This window comes from Pleurodeles waltl, chromosome 10 (assembly GCF_031143425.1).
Source record: "Pleurodeles waltl isolate 20211129_DDA chromosome 10, aPleWal1.hap1.20221129, whole genome shotgun sequence".
Classification (NCBI taxonomy): Eukaryota; Metazoa; Chordata; class Amphibia; order Caudata; family Salamandridae; genus Pleurodeles; species Pleurodeles waltl.
This window is the reverse complement of record NC_090449.1, coordinates 915099886-915122121: the sequence shown is the minus strand read 5'-3', so window position 1 is coordinate 915122121 and position 22236 is coordinate 915099886. Positions and strand designations below refer to the sequence as shown.

Genomic DNA, 22236 nt, shown 5'->3' with positions numbered 1-22236 from the left:
TGGACAGGGGAGTGGTCACTCCCCTTTCCTTTATCCAGTTTCGCGCCAGAGCAGGGACTGGGGGTCCCTGAACTGGTGTGGACTGCATTAAACAAGCAGGGCACCATCTGTGCCCTTCAAAGCATTTCCAGAGGCTCTGGGAGGCTACCCCTGCCATGCGTGTAACACCTATTTCCAAAGGGAGAGGGTGTTACACCCCTCTCCCAAAGGAAATGCTATGTTCAGCCTTCTTGGGCTCGAGCTGCTTGAGCAACAGGAGGGCAGAAACCTGTCTGTTAGGTGACAGCAGCTGGGACTGTCTGGAAAACCTGAGAAAACTTTAATGGCAGTACTGGAGGTCCTCTAAGGAGGAGCCCCCAGAGTGCATGGCATCATACAACCAATGCTTGCAAAGGCCTTGAGGTATGATTCCAACATGTTTAATACCAAACATGGCCATATTCGGAGTTAGCATTGTGAAGCTGTACATAGGTAGTGACCTAAGTACAGTGCATGCATAAAATGGCGTCCTCGCACTCCCAAAGTCTTGGGAAAATGGTCCTGGACAACGCGGGCGCACCTCTGCCAGTGCAGAGGTGCCCTCACACACAGGTACTCTGCACCTAGCCTTCAGGGTTGGAAGACCTGACATATAGGTGACTTATAAGTGACTTGGTGCAGTGTACCATTTCACACATGCTGCAAGGGCAGTCCTATAGAAGCCTTTGCATGGGCTCCCTATGGGTGGCAAAAGAAATGCTGCAGCCCATAGGGATCCCCTGGAACCCCAATGCCCTGGGTACCTAAGTACCATATACTAGGGACTTATAAGGGGTGAAGTACCATATACCAGGGACTTGTAGGGGGTGACTTGTATGCCAATATTGGGTGAAATTCTGGATTACCAGTATGCAGTGACAACATTTAGAGGAGAGAGAGCAGAAGCACTGGGGTCCTGGTTAGCAGGATCCCAGTGACACAGTGAAACACACTGATATCAGGTAGAAATTGGGCGTAACATGCTAAAAAGAGGGTACTTTCCTACACAGAACCACACAAAACACAAGTCTGGAATGAGCTTCCAGATGCACCACAAACTGGTCACAAAACTCTGGTCACCAATTGCAATCAGTATTTGTGCAATAAGTAAAGCATGAATCTCAGTGATGCAGGTCATACACTGTAACTCTGTCTAATTGGTGGCCATCACAGGGATGGTAGCCTGCTGGGGTAAAAGTAAAATTTCTTTAAAAAATAAATCTTCAACCCATTTTCCTTAAAGGCAATTGTGCTGGATCTAGAACAAAAGTTTACTTTTTATAAAAAGAAATGTGTTTGAGGGTTGGCTGCATTACATGAGCAACTTACCATAACACGTTTACTGTTTAATATGATATTCTCTTCTCCATAACAGAAATATCCTAGCCATGTACTACTCAGTACTACGCAGAACATACAGTTGTGCACATTTGTATAAACCTAGACGGTGTGATGGATTTTGTAAGGCTACAGATAATCACTGTGTCTATGAATCATATGTTATGATATGCTCTATACTTTGCTGTTCTAGGAAATTGGATGGTTTGATGATCGAAGGAATGATGTAGGAATTTGGATCACACGTCTTGCCACAGATGCATCTCAAGCCAAAGGGGTATGCCTAAACAATAAATAAGGACTGTTTCCAAAATCATATCAAATATGGTACATATACCAAATTCACCAAAGCATTCTATCTTTCCAGGCAATTGGAGACCGTCTATTTATATTCAGCCTGACGACTTCCACCTTGCTTACAGCGTTCATAATTTCGTTTGTTTACGGATGGCAACTAACTCTACTTATTCTTGCCTGTACACCATTCATGGTTGGTTCATTTGTGATTCAATCAAAATCCCTTTCCGGCCATGCCTCAGAGAACCAAGCTGCCCTAGAAGAAGCTGGAATGGTAGGTTTCTTTCTTTTTGTTAAGTTATGTTTTGTGGTATTTACACTAATGCACATCTGAATTTTGCTCCGATTAGTAAAATATAACATAAAGGAACAGGAAAGTGAAAATTCACACATAAGCAAATCTTTCTACACAGTCACTAAAAAAACAATGACATGTGCCTATTATTGCATGGTATGAAAAAAACATAAATTTTCATGGAAATATGCTTTCTCTGCACAAAGCTGTAATGGTAAAAGGTGAGGTTGTAAAACAAAAAACAACATTCTGTAATACATTCGTTTGAACGCATTTCAATTAACAGTTGACATTTATTCAAATCTCATAAAAAAAATGTTTTTAAGCTACATTGTTTACTAAATGTCATAAGTACATCATCTTTAAGCAGTTCATCATGATTGTGTTAAATATATAAAGTTTACTTTTTGATTTCAAGCGTTTTGGATAGTTCACTTTATTAGGATGTGGCACAAGAACACATTAAAATACTTTCGAAAACTAGAAGAGAAAACACCCTTAGAGAAAGAAAAAAAAGGAAGGAAGAAGAAGGGGGTAAAAGAAACAGATGACAGCACAACAACAAAAAAAGGAAAATATAACACAACATAAGAGCCCAAATGTATCAGAATTCCCCATAGCTATTTACATACCTATCTTCCATGTATCATGATTCATGTCACATTAATAAACCAAAAAAAGAATGGAAACTCAATGAACTGAAACACATACAAAATCTTTAACGTCGACAGAAGGGTGCCCAGATTTGGCTTATATTTGACTTATACATTTATCAACCTTTTTACCACTAAGGTGGAGAATTGCAACCTCCTTCTCACAAATGTGACCAAAGAACGCAAACCACGGATAGACTGTGGGAGCTCCCTTCCATTCCCTGGCAATACATAGGAAAGCCATGATCATTGCAACAGATATAGTTATAGATATACACTGGGCTGTATCTTCTTTCCAGTCTAGCATAATATCTCAAACAGTTAGCTGTCCATCGGCCTGCAAAAGCTGAGAAAGATGCTGAGCAATATCGTCCCAGTATTGTGTCAAGAGTGGGCATCCAGCAAACATATGAATTATGTCTGCAGCACATAATCCATACCTTGGGCAACCATTCCTGTTGTCACACGTATTCAGACCCCATTTATCTACCTTTTCTGAAGAATAATACAACATACAAATGGTTCTAAATTTTTATAACTTCAGGTTAATGGCGACAACAGAGGAGTAGAATATTTCAAAGAAACCCTCAATATCCGATGCCTGGTCAGGCAAACCGACCTTAACCGTTCACTTTCGTGCAAGTCTACCTAGATCGTCCTCCTCATATGTGGTCAGTAAATGACGGAAGATCCAAATAATAAAATAACTATCACCCAAATGTATATACTTTCTGTAGGACAGCAAAGGTGCTTAAATCCTGATGATCGCATAGCTGCCCTGCAGCGTTAATCCTACTGGTGTACCAAGATCTAGCAACAGCATCCTGAACAAGCATTGTCAAAGCCAATAGGTCTCAGCAATGCAAGGGCTATTTGCTTTGTCAGTGTCAATGTATTTTATCCATCTTGTATAGCAGCACAACTGCTGTTCAGCATGACCGAAAGTCGTGAAAAAGAGTGCTAGAATGCATTCAGTGCTGTCTGCCGCATAGCGTCTTTTTGACTGACCGGAGAGGAGGACCACGCAACACAACAGAGGAGGGCACATCAAGCAACACAACGCTGGGAAGTCAAGCAACACAACACAGTGTGTTTCTTCAAAATTCAAAAAAGTGTCTTTGCTTACCCTTTGGAACCTTACACATTAATAAGACACATTATAGCACTGCACTGAGAAGTACTTCTTGGAAGTGATAGTTTTGTCCAACTGGTATTCTGAACTCACATATTTGAAAGCACTGTCACATGCAATAATGAAGAAATAAAGATTTGGTGAAATACAATATTTACCCAAGAGCACACATTTTAAGCTGAAAGCTGAAATTCATCCAGGTTTTCTGGTTTCAGTTTGTACAGCTCAGCCAGGAAACAAGTATCTATTTGCCCTTCCTTACATTGAGGCTTTGTTTTTACCTGTTAGCTGATTTTTCTGCAGTATTTGGAGGCAGAGCAAACCCGGCTGAAAGCGAAGAGCTTTTCATGACCACTAATTACATTCCAAAAGCTCACAATTTGTTTATAGGCATGGGGAGATTTAGTGATGTGCCCAGAGCCACAGGATATAAAGCTGACACTGAGACTAAAACCTAGTTCCCCAGTTTCACACTAAAGCACACAAAGATAAAAGCAAATAATCTACTAGTGGTAGCTGAAGTAACTGGGAAAAGTCCAGATCAGAGGTGTCGCCCTGAAGAGAACTGCCATTTGCTATCAGATAAAATACATCCAAAGTATTGTTATTTTTCTAAGTATTTGTTAAAAGTCCCCTCGAGAGACCTCCACGTTTTGTCTGTTTTGTTTAAAATGATCTTCGTTCACAATTGAAGTGGTAGAGGCCAGCACAGAAAGTGATAGCACACATACTGTGTAGCCGAGACCTAAAAATGAAAATGTTTCAGGAGCAGCAACTGACTGCTGTACACAAAAAGGGAACCACCACACAACCAGCATTCCTTCCACTCTGCTTGCTGCCTGCAAGGCTACTCGCGAAACACAAAAGATATCCTAACAAAAAGAAATAAAATGAAAACCAGAAACCACAACAGCACCAAACAGCTCCTGGCAGGAGGGTTGTAGGAGCACACTGATCTTCCACTAAAACTACTTACAGATTCACCCACACAACAGAAATGAGGGAGGGTGGGAAAAGGAGTTTATGAACCAGGTAGAGGGCAGGTGAGGGTGAAGAAGAAACAGACTAGGGCAGAGAGGTAGGAGAAAAAAAAGCAACATGGACAGGGGGCAGTTGAGAGTTAAAAGAAGCAACATGGATGTGGGAGACGGACTGAAAACACAAGCACTTATGTGGAGTGCTAGAACACAAAAAGTACCTCAAAAATCCAGAGCAGCGGATGGACACAAGTACTTGGTCCATGCTCTGAGGAATGGCCAAACAGAGTACATGAAGCAGGCATGCCTTGGCAAACCAAAATGAAGGAAATGAGAAAGACTCTACAGCAAAGAAATGATAAAGCTGTGGGTAGGCTCTGAGCCCTCTGTGTGTCTTGAGGAGAAATCACAGGCACTACCTAGCCAAGGCAAAAATAAATGGTAAGGATGGGTTCCCCCAAAGAGGTGCAAAAGAGTGTAGAAATTAAATCTGAAAAGCAGAGCAGATACCACCCCATTTCTTGCAGACATCAGTAATTACCCCAAATTGAACCTGCTTAAAGTAGTTAGGGTTTGAAGGCCTGCACAGCAAGAACTTCCAGTCAGACCCAGCCCCTATTTGATACGCAAACACATTACAATCCAGTTCACAATCAGTAAGAGGGCACCTAATACCAGAGTCAAAGGCTTCCCAAAAGTACATTTTAAAATCCAGTAGAGACCACCCTTTTCGACTAAGGGGCAATTTCAAGTGCCGGATAGACTGCCTAGCTCTTTTATACACTGAGAGAAAGCTACTAATTGCTACTTCAAGCCTCCTAGAAAATGAATTTGGCACACAATTCCATAGAAACATTTTAATTATGGACTGATGAAGCAGCAGCTCATGATTTAATTTAATTATCCTATTAACAGAAGCAGTGATCTTGGCCCCGATTCACAAAGGTTCTCATCACTCGTAGCGGAGGCCTCATAGTCCTGAGGGAGGGTCTACTCTCGGTGTGAATTCTCCGCAATGAGAATTCCCATTGTACAGATTTTACCCAGATTGTGGAGACTTCCCCGCGATGGCGAGGTCTCAGCAAGAAGTGCAGAGGTCCTTTGGGAATCTGGCCCCTTAACTCCTGGATAAGTTGCTATAGGCACCACAGTTGGTTACTTAAGGATAGAAGCAAAATTAAGAATAGTTTGAATTTTTTAAGATTAATACAATACCCAGAAACTGCTCCAAATCGCTCAGCCTCCTCAGCAATAAATTGTATGACCTGAATTCTGATAATCTCAATTCCATTCAAGGCTACTGGAGTCATCTGTGGACTACTACCATACTGTAAATAAGGTTCCAGATGAAGGATTTGGATAACATGCAAATAGGAGAGGATATTATGGACATCCCTGCCATGTACCATGTACAGATTTTAAAGACAGAGGAGCAGGGCCCAACTAGAACCACACAGGCAATTGGGTGCCGATATAAACACTATACACGATCAACATACCTATCCCTAAATCTCATAGATTTCAGATTGCCCACAGGAAAGGCCACAAGGCCCTGTCAAATGCCTTCTCAGCATCTAATAATATTGCTCTAGCATGCCTGCCAAAAGTATTAGCAGCATAGAATAATGCTATAGCAGCTTTAATATGATTGATGGTGTCTCTTCTCGGTATGAAGCCATGACGCTGCAAACATACTAAATCTTGGATAAAGGAAGCCAGCCTTGTGGCCAGTAATTGTGCATATGTCTTAGCATCTGCATTAGTTAATGATATTGGCTGATATTACGCCCTTCTCTTCTGCTGGCCTATCCTTTTCAAGAAAGGTAACAACATTAGTCTAATTCCAAGAGTCTGGAATTTTTCTATCTTCATCAACATGAAGAATGACCATAAGTGACACATTGCTAGTAGATCTATGAAGACTGTATAGAATTCTAATGGCAGAGAGTCCTCTCCTGCTGCCTTACCCGATGGGAGTGATCCAATAGCATAATTTAGCTCTTCAAAAGTGAACACTTCATCAAGTGCCTCTACCTACAAAGGGCTTAACATAGGAATGTTTGCTGTTATTATATAATTTTCAAGTTCATCATGATTGGGAGCCAGTGTCTCATTATATAGATCCATATAAAAACTCCTAACGTTTTAAAGGTTGACCGGTGGTTTTGAATGGTTTTTCCTGTCCTTATCCTTAAAACATTTAACCATTTTCTGATTCTTTTTTCAACTATTTTAAATGCTAATACCTTGCCATGCTTCTCTCCATATTGAAATAGGGACACCCTACCTGACATACAAGCCACAGCAGCCTTTTTGTTCGCTATACGATCAGCATTACACCAACACTTGATCATATTCAAATTGTATTTTTGGCTCACCAGGGTCTTTCTCTAAAATGGCTCAAGCATGTTTCTACTACCACTTAAGTGGATAATAATGCAGCAGCTGTGCTTGACCCTCATGGTGCATATTATGCTCATAAACAAACTGCACAGTGACCTCCCCCATACAAAAGCTTTGAAAGTGTCCCAGACAATACTAGGAGAAGAGGAGCCCATGTTAGCTGATATAAATTCAGCTAACCGTGTACACATCCTTTCTATGCATATGATATTTGATAATAGCAGTCTAGGAAAAGACCATCTTTGAGGTCCTTTTGAAGAATCAGAGAACTGAAGCACTAGTATCAAGGGGTTATATGAAGTGATACCAGGACCCAGCTCCATATTGGAATCACTGATTAAATCCTGATAGATTAATATCATATCAATTCTAGAGTAATGCCTGTGTGGCACAGAATAATATATATACCCGGGAAGACACATATGCAATGTTCTGCAGAGATCAACTATGCCACGTACCCTTGCTAAATCCTTAATATACTGATGAGTTTTATACATAGATGGAGGAGCAGATCTATTAGTTGTATCCAACCTTTAACTCCCAATACAATTTAAATCACCAAGGATTAATATATCATCAGACTATTATGCTAGCTCAAGATTTAGCGTATCTAGTAATGCTGGGTAACCTTTATTTGGGCTGTAGACAGCACAGATAACATAGACGGGACTAGTGACCCCCTTGGAAATTGCCCACCTACCATACCTATCAGATTTATTCTGTAGTACCTTACACCCAAAAGAACAAAGGTTTATAAAAGGCTACCCTGTTGATTGAGACTTGCTGAGTTTTGCAAGAAATAATATTATACCCTAATTGCTCGAAGAAGCATCCTGTCTTTAAATGCTAATCGTCTCAGTGAGACATAAGAGATGTGGCCTGTAAGCAAGTACCTCCTCTCTAACTAACTGCTGTTTCAGGGAGTGATTGAGACCAGCAAAATTCCAGGTCATTTTTTTAGAATGAGGAATGAGTAATAGAAAAATTCCCAACTTTCTCTTCTGTCTCACTTACAACTATTCAATTCACCCTTCACCCAAATAACAGCCAGTGTGATTTGAAAGCATGTACCATACATATAGCACAGACCAGTGACCAAATCAACTCCTTTTGTATCTTGCAGTTATAACCCCCCATGTGCATATTGCAGTTTATCTGCAGCAACCAACAAAAAACCTACCTACTATCCCACCACCAACCTCATCCCCACCTTTATACTTCCAGGGACAAAATGAACACCATACCTTGGCTGTTACTAGAAAATAAAGTCCCCATGCATCCCCTGCACCACCTGCACCCCTGCCAGCAAAACTCCCTGCAGCCTGTCTACACATAAAATGTGAAAATGCACACCCATTGAGTAAAAATCCACAATGAAATGTTGACACTCAGAAAATCAACAAGAATCCTGATAGAACACCAATTAGACCTCTTCTTGCCATTTGTGCAGCTGCTGGAGAACATATGCATCAGGGAAACAAAACATAGTCTGATCCCCACACAATATTTTAATGAGCACAGTTTCCTGCAGATAAACCTGAGCACAACGTGCTTTTAGTGGTTCTATCAATTGTCTCAGTCTGCGATTCATAGTTAATTTACAAAAGTCAGGAATTAGAAAATAAGAAGCAGAACCTACAGAGATTGGATCAGTTGAACAGGCCTTGAAATAAATAGACTGCCACAAAAGGAAGTCTCCCACAAAGAACAGTATAGAGCAAGGACTGTTGCTGGAGCCGCAGCCAGAGGACTTAGATATTGGAAGCCAGTATGCATGTTGAATCTGGCAGTTCTATTTCACCAGATTGGGGAAGCCTTTGAAATAGCCAAACTATGTATGAGCAGGCATTGTTGTCCTGTCTGCCTTCTGATATCCCTAAGAGCTTTAGGTTATTTAGACATAGATGATTCTTGAGATCTTCCAGCTTTGGTTGCCATGTTCTTGCTCTGTAACTGTCCATGCTGCAAAAGCTGTAACCTCCTTAAATGCAGAGACTCTCTCCTGGTGATCCTGCATCTGGAAGGTCAGGGTAGTCAGTTTCCCATCCATCTCTGTCATAGTTTGCTGAAGACGGGAGTTCTCCTCCCTAAACTGAATATAATGTTTAGTAGTCTCAAAGTGATGGGTTTGAATCAGCAAATGGATGTAATAGATGGCTCTGAGGAGTCTGTTGTGAGGTCTGTCAAGCCAATGCTGCTCCCTGAAGAGTGATCCTGCACCCATTAAGTAGGAGTCAGCAGAATAAGTAGACTCTGTACTGCAGCATTATCCAGAGCCTGCTGCACTGCACTGAAGCTCAGCAACCTGAGAGAGGACTTCTTAATCAGCAGCCCTGAATATATATATATATATATCAAATCAAATCATTAACATTTATAAAGCGCGCTACTCACCCGTGCGGGTCTCAAGGCGCTAGGGGAAAAAGGGGGGTTACCGCTGCTCGAACAGCCAGGTCTTTAGGAGTCTCCGGAAAGCGGAGTGGTCCTGGGTGGTCCTGAGGCTGGTGGGGAGGGAGTTCCAGGTCTTGGCCGCCAGGAAGGAGAAAGATCTCCCACCCGCCGTGGAGCGGCGGATGCGAGGGACAGCAGCGAGTGCGAGGCCAGAGGAGCGGAGGAGGCGGGTGGGGACGTAGAAGCTGAGGCGTCTGTTGAGGTATTCCGGTCCCTTGTCGTGGAGGGCTTTGTGTGCGTGGGTGAGAAGTCGGAAGGTGATCCTTTTGCTGACTGGGAGCCAATGCAGGTGTCTCAGGTGTTCGGAGATGTGGTTGCTGCGGGGTATGTCGAGGATGAGGCGGGCCGAGGCGTTTTGAATGCGTTGCAGGCGATTTTGGAGTTTGGCTGTGGTCCCGGCATAGAGGGTGTTGCCGTAGTCCAGGCGGCTCGTGACGAGGGCGTGGGTCACGGTTTTTCTGGTGTCGGCGGGGATCCAGCGGAAGATCTTGCGGAGCATGCGGAGGGTGAGGAAGCAGGCGGAGGACACGGCGTTGACTTGCTTGGTCATGGTGAGAAGAGGGTCCAAGATGAAGCCGAGGTTGCGGGCGTGGCCTGTGGGGGTCGGTGCGGTGCCGAGGGCCGTGGGCCACCAGGCGTCGTCCCAGGCGGACGGGGTGTTGCCGAGGATGAGGACTTCCGTTTTTTCAGAGTTCAGCTTTAGGCGGCTGAGCCTCATCCAATCTGTGACGTCCTTCATACCCTCTTGTAGTTTGGTCTTGGCGCTGGCGGGGTCCTTGGTGAGGGAGAGTATAAGTTGGGTGTCGTCGGCGTAGGAGGTGATGATGATGTCGTGCTTGCGTACGATGTTGGCGAGGGGGCTCATGTAGACATTGAAGAGTGTCGGGCTGAGTGATGAGCCTTGGGGTACGCTGCAGATGATCTCGGTGGGTTCTGAGCGAAACGGAGGGAGGTAAACTCTTTGGGAACGGTTTGAGAGGAAGGAGGCGATCCAGTCCAGGGCCTGGCCTTGGATTCTGGTGGAGCGGAGGCGGGTGATTAGGGTGCGGTGACAGACGGTGTCAAAGGCAGCCGAGAGGTCGAGCAGAATGAGGGACACTGTTTCACCGTTGTCCATCAGGGTTCTGATGTCGTCAGTGACTGAGATGAGGGCGGTTTCAGTGCTGTGGTTGGTTCGGAATCCGGTTTGTGAGGGGTCGAGCAGGTTGTTGTCTTCCAGGAAGGTGGTCAGCTGTTTGTTGACGGTCTTCTCTATTACTTTGGCTGGGAAAGGCAGAAGAGAGATAGGGCGGAATATATATATATTTTTCCCCATGTGTGGCATTAGTCGTAGCCCCCCTATCTTATGCATGGCTTGGGCTTTAGAAAGCATGCTCATTTCTCTCTCCACTAAAACCTGCCTTGCCTTTTTCTGGGTTTGAAGCATCCACTCTTTAAACATAGCTTCCTTCCCCAATACTTCACCTCTGCTGCGGTTCCAGATATCAGAGAGGTTTTGGGTTTTGAAGTATGGGCTCCCTTAGATTGCCCAGCCTAATTCAACCCCAAATCCTTGCAGAGCTCCTATTTGAGACCTCAAAACTTGCATCTTCCCCTCATTTCATCTAGAAAAGAATCAGGTGAATTTATAGCTATCTGGGTCTGATGCCCTGAGGCCGGCCTAGTTGATTCAGTGTTGCTGGTTCTATTAATATCAATTTCATTTAGGAATGGTGATAACAAAGCCTGCTTAAAGCCCATGTGTACCGCAGCCTCACCCTCAACAGAGGAAGAAACAAGTTTATCATGCAGAAGCCCTGCCACAGCCGTAACATTGTTACCTTGTGTATCCAGGGGTTGCAACAGCTGCAAGACATCTCCACATGGAAGGCTTTCTGCAACAGCAGAGGCAAATCTGAGTCGAGGGTAAGACTGGGAGGAGAGCCAATCCCTGATGACATCCATTACCTACATGGCAACCGGTGAGAGTGCAGCAGGAAATTCATCCATAGAGAATGCCTCTGTCTGTGAGGTCACACCGCCAGGCAGCTTTGGCCCCCACCAAACATGAGGCTACTTGGCTCGTGAGAAATTTCAGCACAGGGCGGCCATTCTGAGAAGACGAGACACCAATATGCAATCCTGAGGTAATGCCGCTGACGCATTACCAAGTAGAAAGTGCTGCTCACGTTCCTCAGCCACCATGATCCCGAGCGGTCCGGGAGGGAGCCGTAAGAGCTGCATATGCAGCTCATGTATACACTGTTCTCACTGGCAGGACCTTCAGCACATACAACACCTTGCAGGAGAACTGTAGCATACTTCTGCTGTGGATTCTGAGACAAAGACGTCAAGACCTTACTGAGCACAAAAGAAGCAGGCCATGAAGTAGGAGAGAGGCAGGAGTGAACTTGTGGCAGCAACAGCAGCCTGGTGCTATCTCCCCTTCCCTTTGGAATACTTTATAATCAAACACAAAAACATTACTTGTATTTACCTATGTACTTATATAGAATTTTAAATAGTATCAATTTACTCAACGGGTGTCGAGAGATTTACATAAGACCAGTTACGTCACATAAGTAGTTTTGTTCTGTCAGAGTATACTCTGTTGAGGACAGGATTCAGGTTACAAGCAGGCAGAGACATTTTTGTTAAGATTGTCTCAGTCTTCTTTTTCTTATATGGCTATTCATTGAAGACAAAGCAGAGCCTAAGTAATCAAGGGGGTGATATAACAGGTCAGAAACGTTTGGCGTAAGAATGGCCATCACCATGGAGCCACTAGCTGTCTGCCTATGATCAAGGGCAGGGTTCCAGTGGAAGCACACCTCACATCTTTGTTTGCAGCTTCTTAAGTTTTTTCTACTCCTTTTAAATACATAGCAAATGTTTATTTGTTTGAAAAGTCTGCATTGTTTTTCAACAAAACAATAAAGCAGTAGGTGGCTGTGGTATCAAGGCTGCCACACTTCCCACAAGTACCAACTATAAATGTTAATTTTAAGAAAAAGTGCTCTAGAGGTAGTGACACTGAGCCACCAAAACAGTGTCAGTAAATATAGGGTATCCCTACATAAATGCAGCAAGACAGTCTACCCAGAGCAAAACTCAAATGTCCTCAAATCTGTCCAGTGCTGAGAAATACAGTTGTTAAGTGTATTAGAGTCAAACAATACAGTGGTTGGTTCAGTTGTTTTATTCTGTCTTATCTGTTTTATTCCAGAAGAAACAAATGCAGCCAACATGTGTTACGTCAAAGACAACGTTTTCAAGGCTGCAAGATTAACATCAAGAAACCACATTTAGTATGCATAAAAATATATACACAATTGGTGATTTTAAACCGAATTACCTGCACTTGATGGTGCAAAACTTGCAAATGGCAACAGTGAACACTGCAACATGTGTCCTTTTGCCCTGGATAGATTGAAATGCGTCCGCTACAACACTTCCACTACATGTACTATCATTTTCTTTCATCTGCAATACCAAATTTGTGTTCTATTGTATTTTATATGTTTGTCACCAGAATTTATATAGGAAGCACGATTAGACCACTCTAAGAGAGGCTGCAGGAACACATACATAGTATCCGCAACAGAAACAAGAATTATCCTCTTGCTTCACATTTTGTTACAAGAAACTGGGTCAGAGAACTCTTGCATATTAGGTTCCACATCCTAGGAGGGGTTCCGGACCACCCAAGAGAAGGCAAAAGAGTCAGAGCACTCAGCAAATTGGAGACAGGTTAGATCACGAAACTCAGAACCATGGACTACTGACTCAATTTAGGCCAGGAGCTACATGTCTTGATGACTCATAAATTGTGGCGGTACCCTGTTGGCCCATTAGGGACACTCAGGTCATGGATGGTAGGAAAGGGGCTCTGATTATAATCTGATATGATGAGGAACAGGTACCCAGTGTGTCACTCTTATATTTCTTTTAACTCATTTCACCTTCTGTATTCAAATAGTGAAACATGGACATTTTATTCAGTTTGTTCTTGATTTTACTATTCAATGTATGATTCCCCATCTTTTAACTTACTATGCAATATTGTGATGGTGAACTTCTTAAATGGCCAACTTTTGACTTTGTAAATTGTGTATGTGTGTTTACTGTGCTACAATAACCACCTATATTGTTGTTTAACCATGCTCTATTGTTCTGGGCCCAGTCCTACAATGCCTATCTTTGAACTTGTAAATGGTATACATGTGTGTACAGGGTCTCTGGGCTGGGGTTCCACTTACAAGCTTCTTTTTCCTATTTTTCTAGATACCTTTTCCTTACTCACCTGACTTAGGTGATCTCAGACCCTACATGTCACACTTTTCCTTCTGAGCACATTTGTATAGAGGCAATATGGTCTCGCCTTTCACTTTCCAATTATTGTCTTTATACTTTTATACATTTGATGTGCTTATGACTAACGTTTACATTTAGAAGTATGACACCTGCTTGTTTACAACTGTTAGCCATCTCACGTTTGGACCTTCCCCGCCTCTTGATCCTTCACTTCTGTAAAACAAGACACTGTGGGGTTACTATACTGTATTTACTTCTCTGAGACTGATTATTGAGTGCATTAGAGAGACCTTGTTTTCACTTCAATGATACCTTGGGTTTCTGCTGGCGTTACTATATGCTACTTCAAACATGGCATACTGTTTTTTGGTCTGACTACCTCCCGGCCCATGACTAGAGTCCTATCTCAATGCTCATTACCTTTTGCCTCTTAAATGCTCTGCAATTGCGGGGCTGGGCTCACTGCAAGCACCCTCTTTTGGACACCGCACATTCATGGTAAGCCCCTATCTAGCTGCCCTCACTAGTATCCACTAACACTACAGTCTAATCATTGGTACTGTACTTCAGAATAGAAGCGCTTGCTTATTGCTCTTTACAGACTCTGGGGGCTTATCATGGCCTCCCCACACTTTTACTGTAAAACTCCTGTTTACTTCTGAATGGTTACAGCTGATGTTACTAATATGGCCCTTCTTCCTCAGTGTTGGAGGCTGGCCTTGCTTGTAGTGGGTACCAGAGGTACTTACACCTTGTGCCAGGTCCAGTTATCCCTTATTAGTGTAGAAGAGGTATTTCTAGCAGCTTAGGCTGATAGAAGGTAGCTATGGCAAAGTAGCTTAGGCTGAACTAGGAGACATGTAAAGCTCCTACTATACCACTGGTGTCATATGCACAATATCATAAGAAAACACAATACACAGAAGTACTAAAAATAAAGGTACTTTATTTTTATGACAATATGCCAAAAGTATCTCAGTGAGTACCCTCAGTATGAGGACAAGATATAAACACACGATATATGTACACAAACCAAAATTATGCAGGTTATAGCAAGAAAAGTAATGCAAGCAGTGTAAAGTTACAGTAGATTGCAATAGGAGCACATAGGTATAGGGGCAACACAAACCATATACTCCAAAAGTGGAATGCGAACCACGAATGGACCCCAAACCTATGTGAGCTTGTAGAGGGTCGCTGGGACTGTAAGAAAACAGTGAGGGTTAGAAAAATAGCCCACCCCAAGACCCTGAAAGGTAGGTGTAAAGTGCACCTACTACCCCCAGAGAACACAGAAGTCGTGATAGGGGGATTCTGCAGGAAGAACAAACACCAGCAATGCAACAACAGTGGATTTCCGGACCTGAGTACCTGTAAGACAAGGGGACCAAGTCCAATAGTCGCGACAGTGTTGAGAGTGGGCAGGAGCCCAGGAAATGCCAGCTGAGGGTGCAAGGAAGCTGCCACCTGTTGGAAGAGGGAAACATCCTTTTTTACTACTTTTTTTTTCCGAAAGTCGTGTTTAACGAAAGCGCAACAACGCCTTTTTTAACCACGACTCCGGTTTTTTGTGCCTTAACTACGAATGTTCTGAACAACGAACATGCGTGGTTAAGGTACAAAGAAGGGAGTTGGCGAAGGTAAGTGGTGGGTTTAGGTTTTGGGGAGGGGGTGGGGGGTCAGGGGGTTTTAGGTTTTGGGGTGGGGTTGGGGGGGTGGGGCGTTTTTGGTTTTGGGGAGTGGGTGGGGGGGTCAGGGGGTTTTAGGTTTTAGGGTGGGGTTGGGGTTGGGGGGGTGGGGCGTTTTTGGTTTTGGGGAGTGGGTGGGGGATCAGGGGGTTTTAGGTTTTGGGTTGGGGTTGGGGGGGTGGGGTAAAGGATGGAGGGTGAATGGTGCCTATTGCTAATGATTTTATCAGGAATGCCTTTACAACGAAATATCGTTGTTAAGGCATTCGTGGTAAAATCATAAGTAGTAGCAACGAGGTCGGTGTTCCGACCTCGTTGTTAAGTCAGTAGTTGTTTTTTAATTCGTTGTTTTGTCGTACAATCGTTGGAAGAAGCTTGGAGTTCTGCAAGAAAGAAGAGGACTAGGAACTTCCCCTTTGGAGGACGGATGTCCCACGTCACGATGAGGCTTGCAGAGGTGTTCCCACACAGAAAGACCGCAAACAAGCCTTGCTAGCTGCAAGGGTCACAGCTAGGGTTTTTGGATGCGCTGTGGCCCAGGAGGGACCAAGATGTCGCCACTTGGATGAGGAGACAGAGGGGGTGCCCAGCAAGTCAGGGTGCCCTCACAGAAGCAGGCAGCACCTGCAGAAGTACCTGAACAGGCACTTAGAAGAAGAGTGAACCGGAGTCCACACAAAGTCACAAAAGGGAGTCCCACGATGCCGGAGGACAACTCAGAAGGTTGTGCACTGCAGGTTAGAGTGTCGGGGACCCAGGCTTGGCTGTGTACAAAGGAAATCCTGGAAGAGTGCACAGGAGCCGGAGCAGCTGCAAATCATGCGGTACCCAGCAATGCAATCTAGCGTGGGGAGGCAAGGACTTACCTCTACCAAACTTAGACTGAAGAGTCACTGGACTGTGGGAGTCACTTGGACAGAGTTGCTGAGTTCCAGGGACCACGCTCGTCATGCTGAGAGGGGACCCAGAGGACCAGTGATGCAGTCTTTTGGTGCCTGCGGTTGCAGGGGGAAGATTCCGTCGACCCACAGGAGATTTCTTCAGAGCTCCTGGTGCAGAGAGGAGGCAGGCTACCCCCAGAGCATGCACCACCTGGAAACAGTTGAGAAAGCAAGCAGGATGAAGCGATACAAGGTTGCTAGTAGTCATCTTGCTTTGTTATGGTTTTGCAGGCGTCCTGAGCAGTCAGCGGTCGATCCTTTGGTAGAAGGTGAAGAGGGAGATGCAGAGGAACTCTGATGAGCTCTTGCATTCGTTATCTGTGAGATCCCCAAAGCAGAGACCCTAAATAGCCAGAAAAGGAGGTTTGGCTACCTAGGAAGGAGGATTGGCTACCAAGAGAGGTAAGAGCCTATCAGAAGGAGCCTCTGACATCACCTGCTGGCACTGGCCACTCAGAGCAGTCCAGTGTGCCACAGACACCTCTGTTTCCAAGATGGCAGAGGTCTGGGACACACTGGAGGAGCTCTGGGCACCTCCTCTGGGAGGTGCAGGTTGGGAGAGTGGTCACTCCCCTTTCCTTTGTCAAGTTTCGCGCCAGAGCAGGGCTGGGGGATCCCTGAACCGGTGTAGACTGGCTTATGCAGAGATGGGCACCATCTGTGCCCATGAAAGCATTCCCAGAGGCTGGGGGAGGCTACTCCTCACCAGCCTTCACACCTATTTCCAAAGGGAGGGGGTGTTACACCCTCTCTCAGAGGAAGTCCTTTGTTCTGCTTTCCTGGGCCAGGGCTGCCTGGAACCCAGGAGGGCAGAAACCTGTCTGATGGGTTGGCAGCAGCAGCAGCTGCAGTGGAGACCCCGGAAAGGCAGTTTGGCAGTACCCGGGTTCTGTGCTAGAGACCCGGGGGATCATGGAATTGTCACCCCAAAGCCATTGCATTGGGGGGACAATTCCATGATCTTAGACATGTTACATGGCCATGTTTCGGAGTTACCATTGTGACGCTGTACATAGGTAGTGTCCAAGTACAGTGCACGCGTGTAATGGTGTCCCTGCACTCACAAAGTCCGGGGAATTTGTCCTGAACGATGTGGGGGCACCTTGGCTAGTGCCAGAGTGCCCACACACTAAGTAACTTTGCACCCAACCTTCACCAGGTGAAGGTTAGACATATAGGTGACTTATAAGTTACTTAAGTGCAGTGGTAAATGGCAGTGAAATAACGTGGACGTTATTTCACTCAGGCTGCACTGGCAGGCCTGTGTAAGAATTGTCAGAGCTCCCTATGGGTGGCAAAAGAAATGCTGCAGCCCAAAGGGATCTCCTGGAACCCCTATACCCTGGGTACCTCAGTACCATATACTAGGGAATTATATGGGTGTACCAGTATGCCAATGTGAATTGGTAAATTTAGTCACTAGCCTGTTAGTGACAAATGTGGAAAGCAGAGAGAGCATAACCACTCAGGTTCTTTTTAGCAGAGCCTCAGTGAGACAGTTAGGCATCACACAGGGAACACATACAGGGCACATACTTATGAGCACTGGGGCCCTGCCTGGCAGGGTCGCAGTGACACATAGACTAAAACAACATATATACAGTGAAATATGGGGGTAACAGAGTAACATGCCAGGCAAGATGATACTTTCCTACACTCAGGTATTAGGCTTTATGCTGGCTCTTGCTGCTAATGCTTTTACCTTTGTTATTTTGACTGTTTTGCACGCTACATTGACTGCCATTATCCTTTTTTAACCTCACTTTCCTGACATTAGATGCAAACTTATGCATGAGGACTGACCTCAGTTCAGTCTCACTAAAAGTACTGATCTCATGGCTACATTATGTACTTATGTGTACAGGTGATTTTCTTAAACTGAGTGCACTTGTTTTCACACTTTCACTCCTGAGCGCACCTGGTATAATTGGCTTTTATTTTGTTCACTTTTGCTCATGGATGCAGTGAACTTACTATCCTTCTGTCTCTATTTATGGTTATGGGTTCCCTATATCACTGACACTGGATCTGGGGCCATGTTACCTAATGTATAAGGTGGCAACTGCTTCACTGTTGCCACTTCTGAGTTTTGCACTATGGTGTACAGGTAATTTTGTTTAAAGTCATCAATTGTGTGCATACCTTTATGCATACTAAATGTGGTTTCTTAATGCTAACTTTGCCGCCTTGAGAAAGTCATCTTTGACGAAACATGTGTCGGCTGCCTTTGTTTCTTCTGGAATAAAACAACTGTACCAACTACTGTATTTTTTTACTGTAATGCACCTAACAACTGTATTTGGTGGCACTGGACAAATTTGAAGACGTTTGTGTTTTGCTCCGGATAGACTCTCTTGGTTTTTTTCAACAAGCTAATACGTAGTTTTATTTTTGAAATATGGTTTCAATAACAGTTATAAATGTTATTCATGTTTTCATTTAGTAGACTTTTTGCTAAAAAATCAATTGTAACTGATATGCACATCTTTTGAAACTCATAAACCCTACATGATATTTCTGACGATATTGGTATTGTGTGCTAAATGATAAATAGATTTCCTTTTACAACCATGATGCTGATTGTGCTCTTTGCAATGTTCTATTTTTTATGTAAAGTGTTAGAAAATCATGGCCTCATTTACAAAACGTTAATACCGTGCTTTGCATTTTTAGCTTTCAAACCCAACAATTTAAAAATGCATACTTTTTGAGGGAAGTTTCAATTTTTGGGATTGTTTATGAAAAAAGTTATAATTATGTAGCTTACATTTGCAAATGCTGTTTTCATTAGCTATAACATTTTTGAAGTCACATCTCAGTTTCAAAATATTGACTGTTTTTAAAAGCTGCAAAATGCCTACCCACAACATTTCCTTCTAATTAAGCTTCTGATAAATTGTATTTCACATTTGTAGGAAATTGTGTTACTGGTTGTGCAGAGGGGGGAGTGAAATCACAACCACAATTCTTTGCAGGTTAAAGTCACAAGCAAGCCCTAAATTAATCTGTGCATAACTTGACACAGAGCACTCAGACTTAACTGAGAGGCAATTTGTAAAGTAAATGTGCAACAGTTTTAGCAGTAACACAGTGAAAACACACCACAAAAGGAGCCCACAACAAAGTTATAAACATTGAAACATATAGAGCTTTTTAATAAATAAAACAACACCAAAACAACAAAAATCTCATCAGTTAAACCGAAGATATTCAATTTTAAAGATTTTAGAAAAAATAGTGCCAAAAGGCGTAAAGCTCCCACTGTGGCTATCTGGTCGCATTGGACAGGGGACAAAGTCAGAAGTTTGTGCTGATTGCGATGGAGCATGCACCAGCTACAGGGACCCAGTTTGGCCTGCTAATCGAGCATCCACACTGAAGATGTGTCACATAGCAGCAATGCTGCTTCAATTATGAGATGCAGCGAGGCTGCTCTGTAAAGTCCTGTGCATCATCAAATATCCCACTGCTAATATTGGAAAAGTCAATGTCGATGTGCACCATGATATGTTCACGTTTAAAAGCAAAATCCCAATATTTTTATCAAATCCTCCCATCCTGAACCCTCCATTGACCCCGACTCAGAAATGCGTGGTCCGGTAGGCTCTGGGACCTAGGCCTGAGGATACTGATTGACAGGTTACAGGTGGGGTAGCACATAGCCGGCAGACAAATTCATGAACAGGAAATTCAGAATAATCCCATAGATAAGTGCAGTGACACCACAATGATCTCATGAGATTGGCCCCAATAAAGCACACATGGCCGGAGGGGTGTGCGCACTCACAAAACAACATAATTCAGATGCCACATGAAGTTGGGAACACTCAGCCAATCAGAAAACACCAGGCATGCCACAATCACATGCCTCTCATGCTGGACATCTGGACACAATACCCACTGGCCCTTGTTGTGTCCACACAAGGGTGAAGCCCACCTGCATTTGTTATCAGGACCTTATTAATGACTTCAGCACAGCTATTCACAAAATTCACCTAAAAATTGGAATGCTGTAATTGTTTTATGGTGCCTAGAGAAATGTATAAAACGCTGCTCAGAGTGATTGTACTTTGAGACAGTCCTTAGTCCCCGTTTCTGTAACTGTTCTCCCAGCCATAGTGTTAAATTAAACCAACTGTTCCTGTTTTGCCAAACGCGTCTGTCTTTTGTTTTTTCAAGGCAGTTTCACATTGGAGCAACATTTTGGCAAGCCAGATAGAGTGGTATCTGACTGGAGCCAAAGGAAGAGGACCCTGCCCGGATGGATTCACTTTTGTGCCACAAGGAAGGTAATCAGATGCCGCAATTGATTGGAAGTTCTAAGGAATCTGCGCAGAGGAGGTCCATCCTGAAGATGCCGTCAGAAGTGTAAGAGACTACATCAGAGCCTTAGTCCCAGCATTTGGCATACAGAAAACTAGGAAAAGTTAACCTGAGTGCCGTTGATAGAAATCTGGCATGTGACCTATTTTATTTGTCTGAACTGAGTAGTCACAAGGTGGTCTTGGACATAGTCAACACACTAAGAAAGGTAAATGTTGTTTTTCACTTGGACCACTGAAACAGATGGTAGGCTTGGACCCTGGGTGTGATATAGGGCCAGCACCTCAATAAGTGAGAGGTGTCCTTCGCTAAGACCTTTGGGCATGACACAGATTATTCCAGCTTGTCCCTTGGGTGTAATACAAGGTTGAGACTTCTTTGCTTGGACCACTGGGCATGACACAGGTGGTATGCATAGGTCCTGGGTGTGAAGTAGGGCCAGCACCTCATCCTTGAGAGGTGTTGTTTGCTTGGACTGCTAGGTGTGACAGGGAAGAGACCAGTATGATGGACCCTGCCTGGAGAAGGGATCCTAAAAACCAGGGAACCTAGCCATTGCAGAAGACTGCATCCATCATGGGGGAGGGACCCCAGGTGGAACTTTTGCAACATGCAGGAATGTCTAAGAAAAATGGAATGCTATGTCAGGGAGAAACCAGTGGAGCTACCCAGAACATACCCACTACTGCAAAAGGGCACGTCAGGGACCATCTATTCGCCATGGGCTCAGATGGATAAAGACGGGTTAAGAACTCAATTGCCACCATTGTTGGATGGAGCAGGAAAATGGATCTCATGTTTTGAGAAGAACACTTTGGGAATAAACCTAGTGATAGGCAATGACAAAAGCCTTCTAAGTATTCTTATCGGAGAGCAGACTAACAAGGTGTTCGGCTGAGCTTGCATTCTAGCAATCACGCTGACAAACACAGAGCATGACGAGGCCACATTCAATTCATACAGGCACAAAATACAGATGGCCCTGAGGGAAATGTTCCCTGATTGCCAAGATATAGGAGAGTTAATGGCAGAAACTATGAAACCTGGGGTGACCATAACCGATTTTCTGGATAGGATGAGGGAACAATGGGGACAAGAGACATGTCAGCAATGGACCAATACTGACCCGCAGGTCGCATTCTTTTACAATATCCTCAAAAATGGGGCTACCCACTGAAATACAAAGTGGATTGGAAAGTGTAGTGGGGCTAGACACCAAGCCCTGGTGGAAGATACTCATATATTACGCTATCAAAAAGGAAACAAGAAAAGGACAGGGAAAGACAGGAACAAGCCCAGACAGTAACAGCTAAGTTGGTCTAACACAAATTGAAAAAGACCACCCGTGAGGGGCCTGCATTGCCAGTGAGCTTGCAAATGGCACCAGCTCTACAGGGAGCTCCACCACAAAACCCCAGAGGGTTTCA

General features: G+C 44.0%; 1 protein-coding gene across 3 annotated transcripts in view; it reads left to right on the top strand.

Moving 5' to 3' along the window:
* The window catches only part of LOC138262023 (ATP-dependent translocase ABCB1-like), a 935493-nt gene that overhangs the window by 592420 nt on the left and 320837 nt on the right, over window positions 1-22236 (top strand). For all 3 annotated transcript variants that reach the window (XM_069211682.1, XM_069211683.1, XM_069211684.1), the window contains 2 exons: window positions 1550-1633; window positions 1724-1927. In XM_069211682.1, the coding sequence (XP_069067783.1) occupies window positions 1550-1633; window positions 1724-1927 (288 nt within the window). The remainder of the gene's footprint in view (window positions 1-1549; window positions 1634-1723; window positions 1928-22236) is intronic.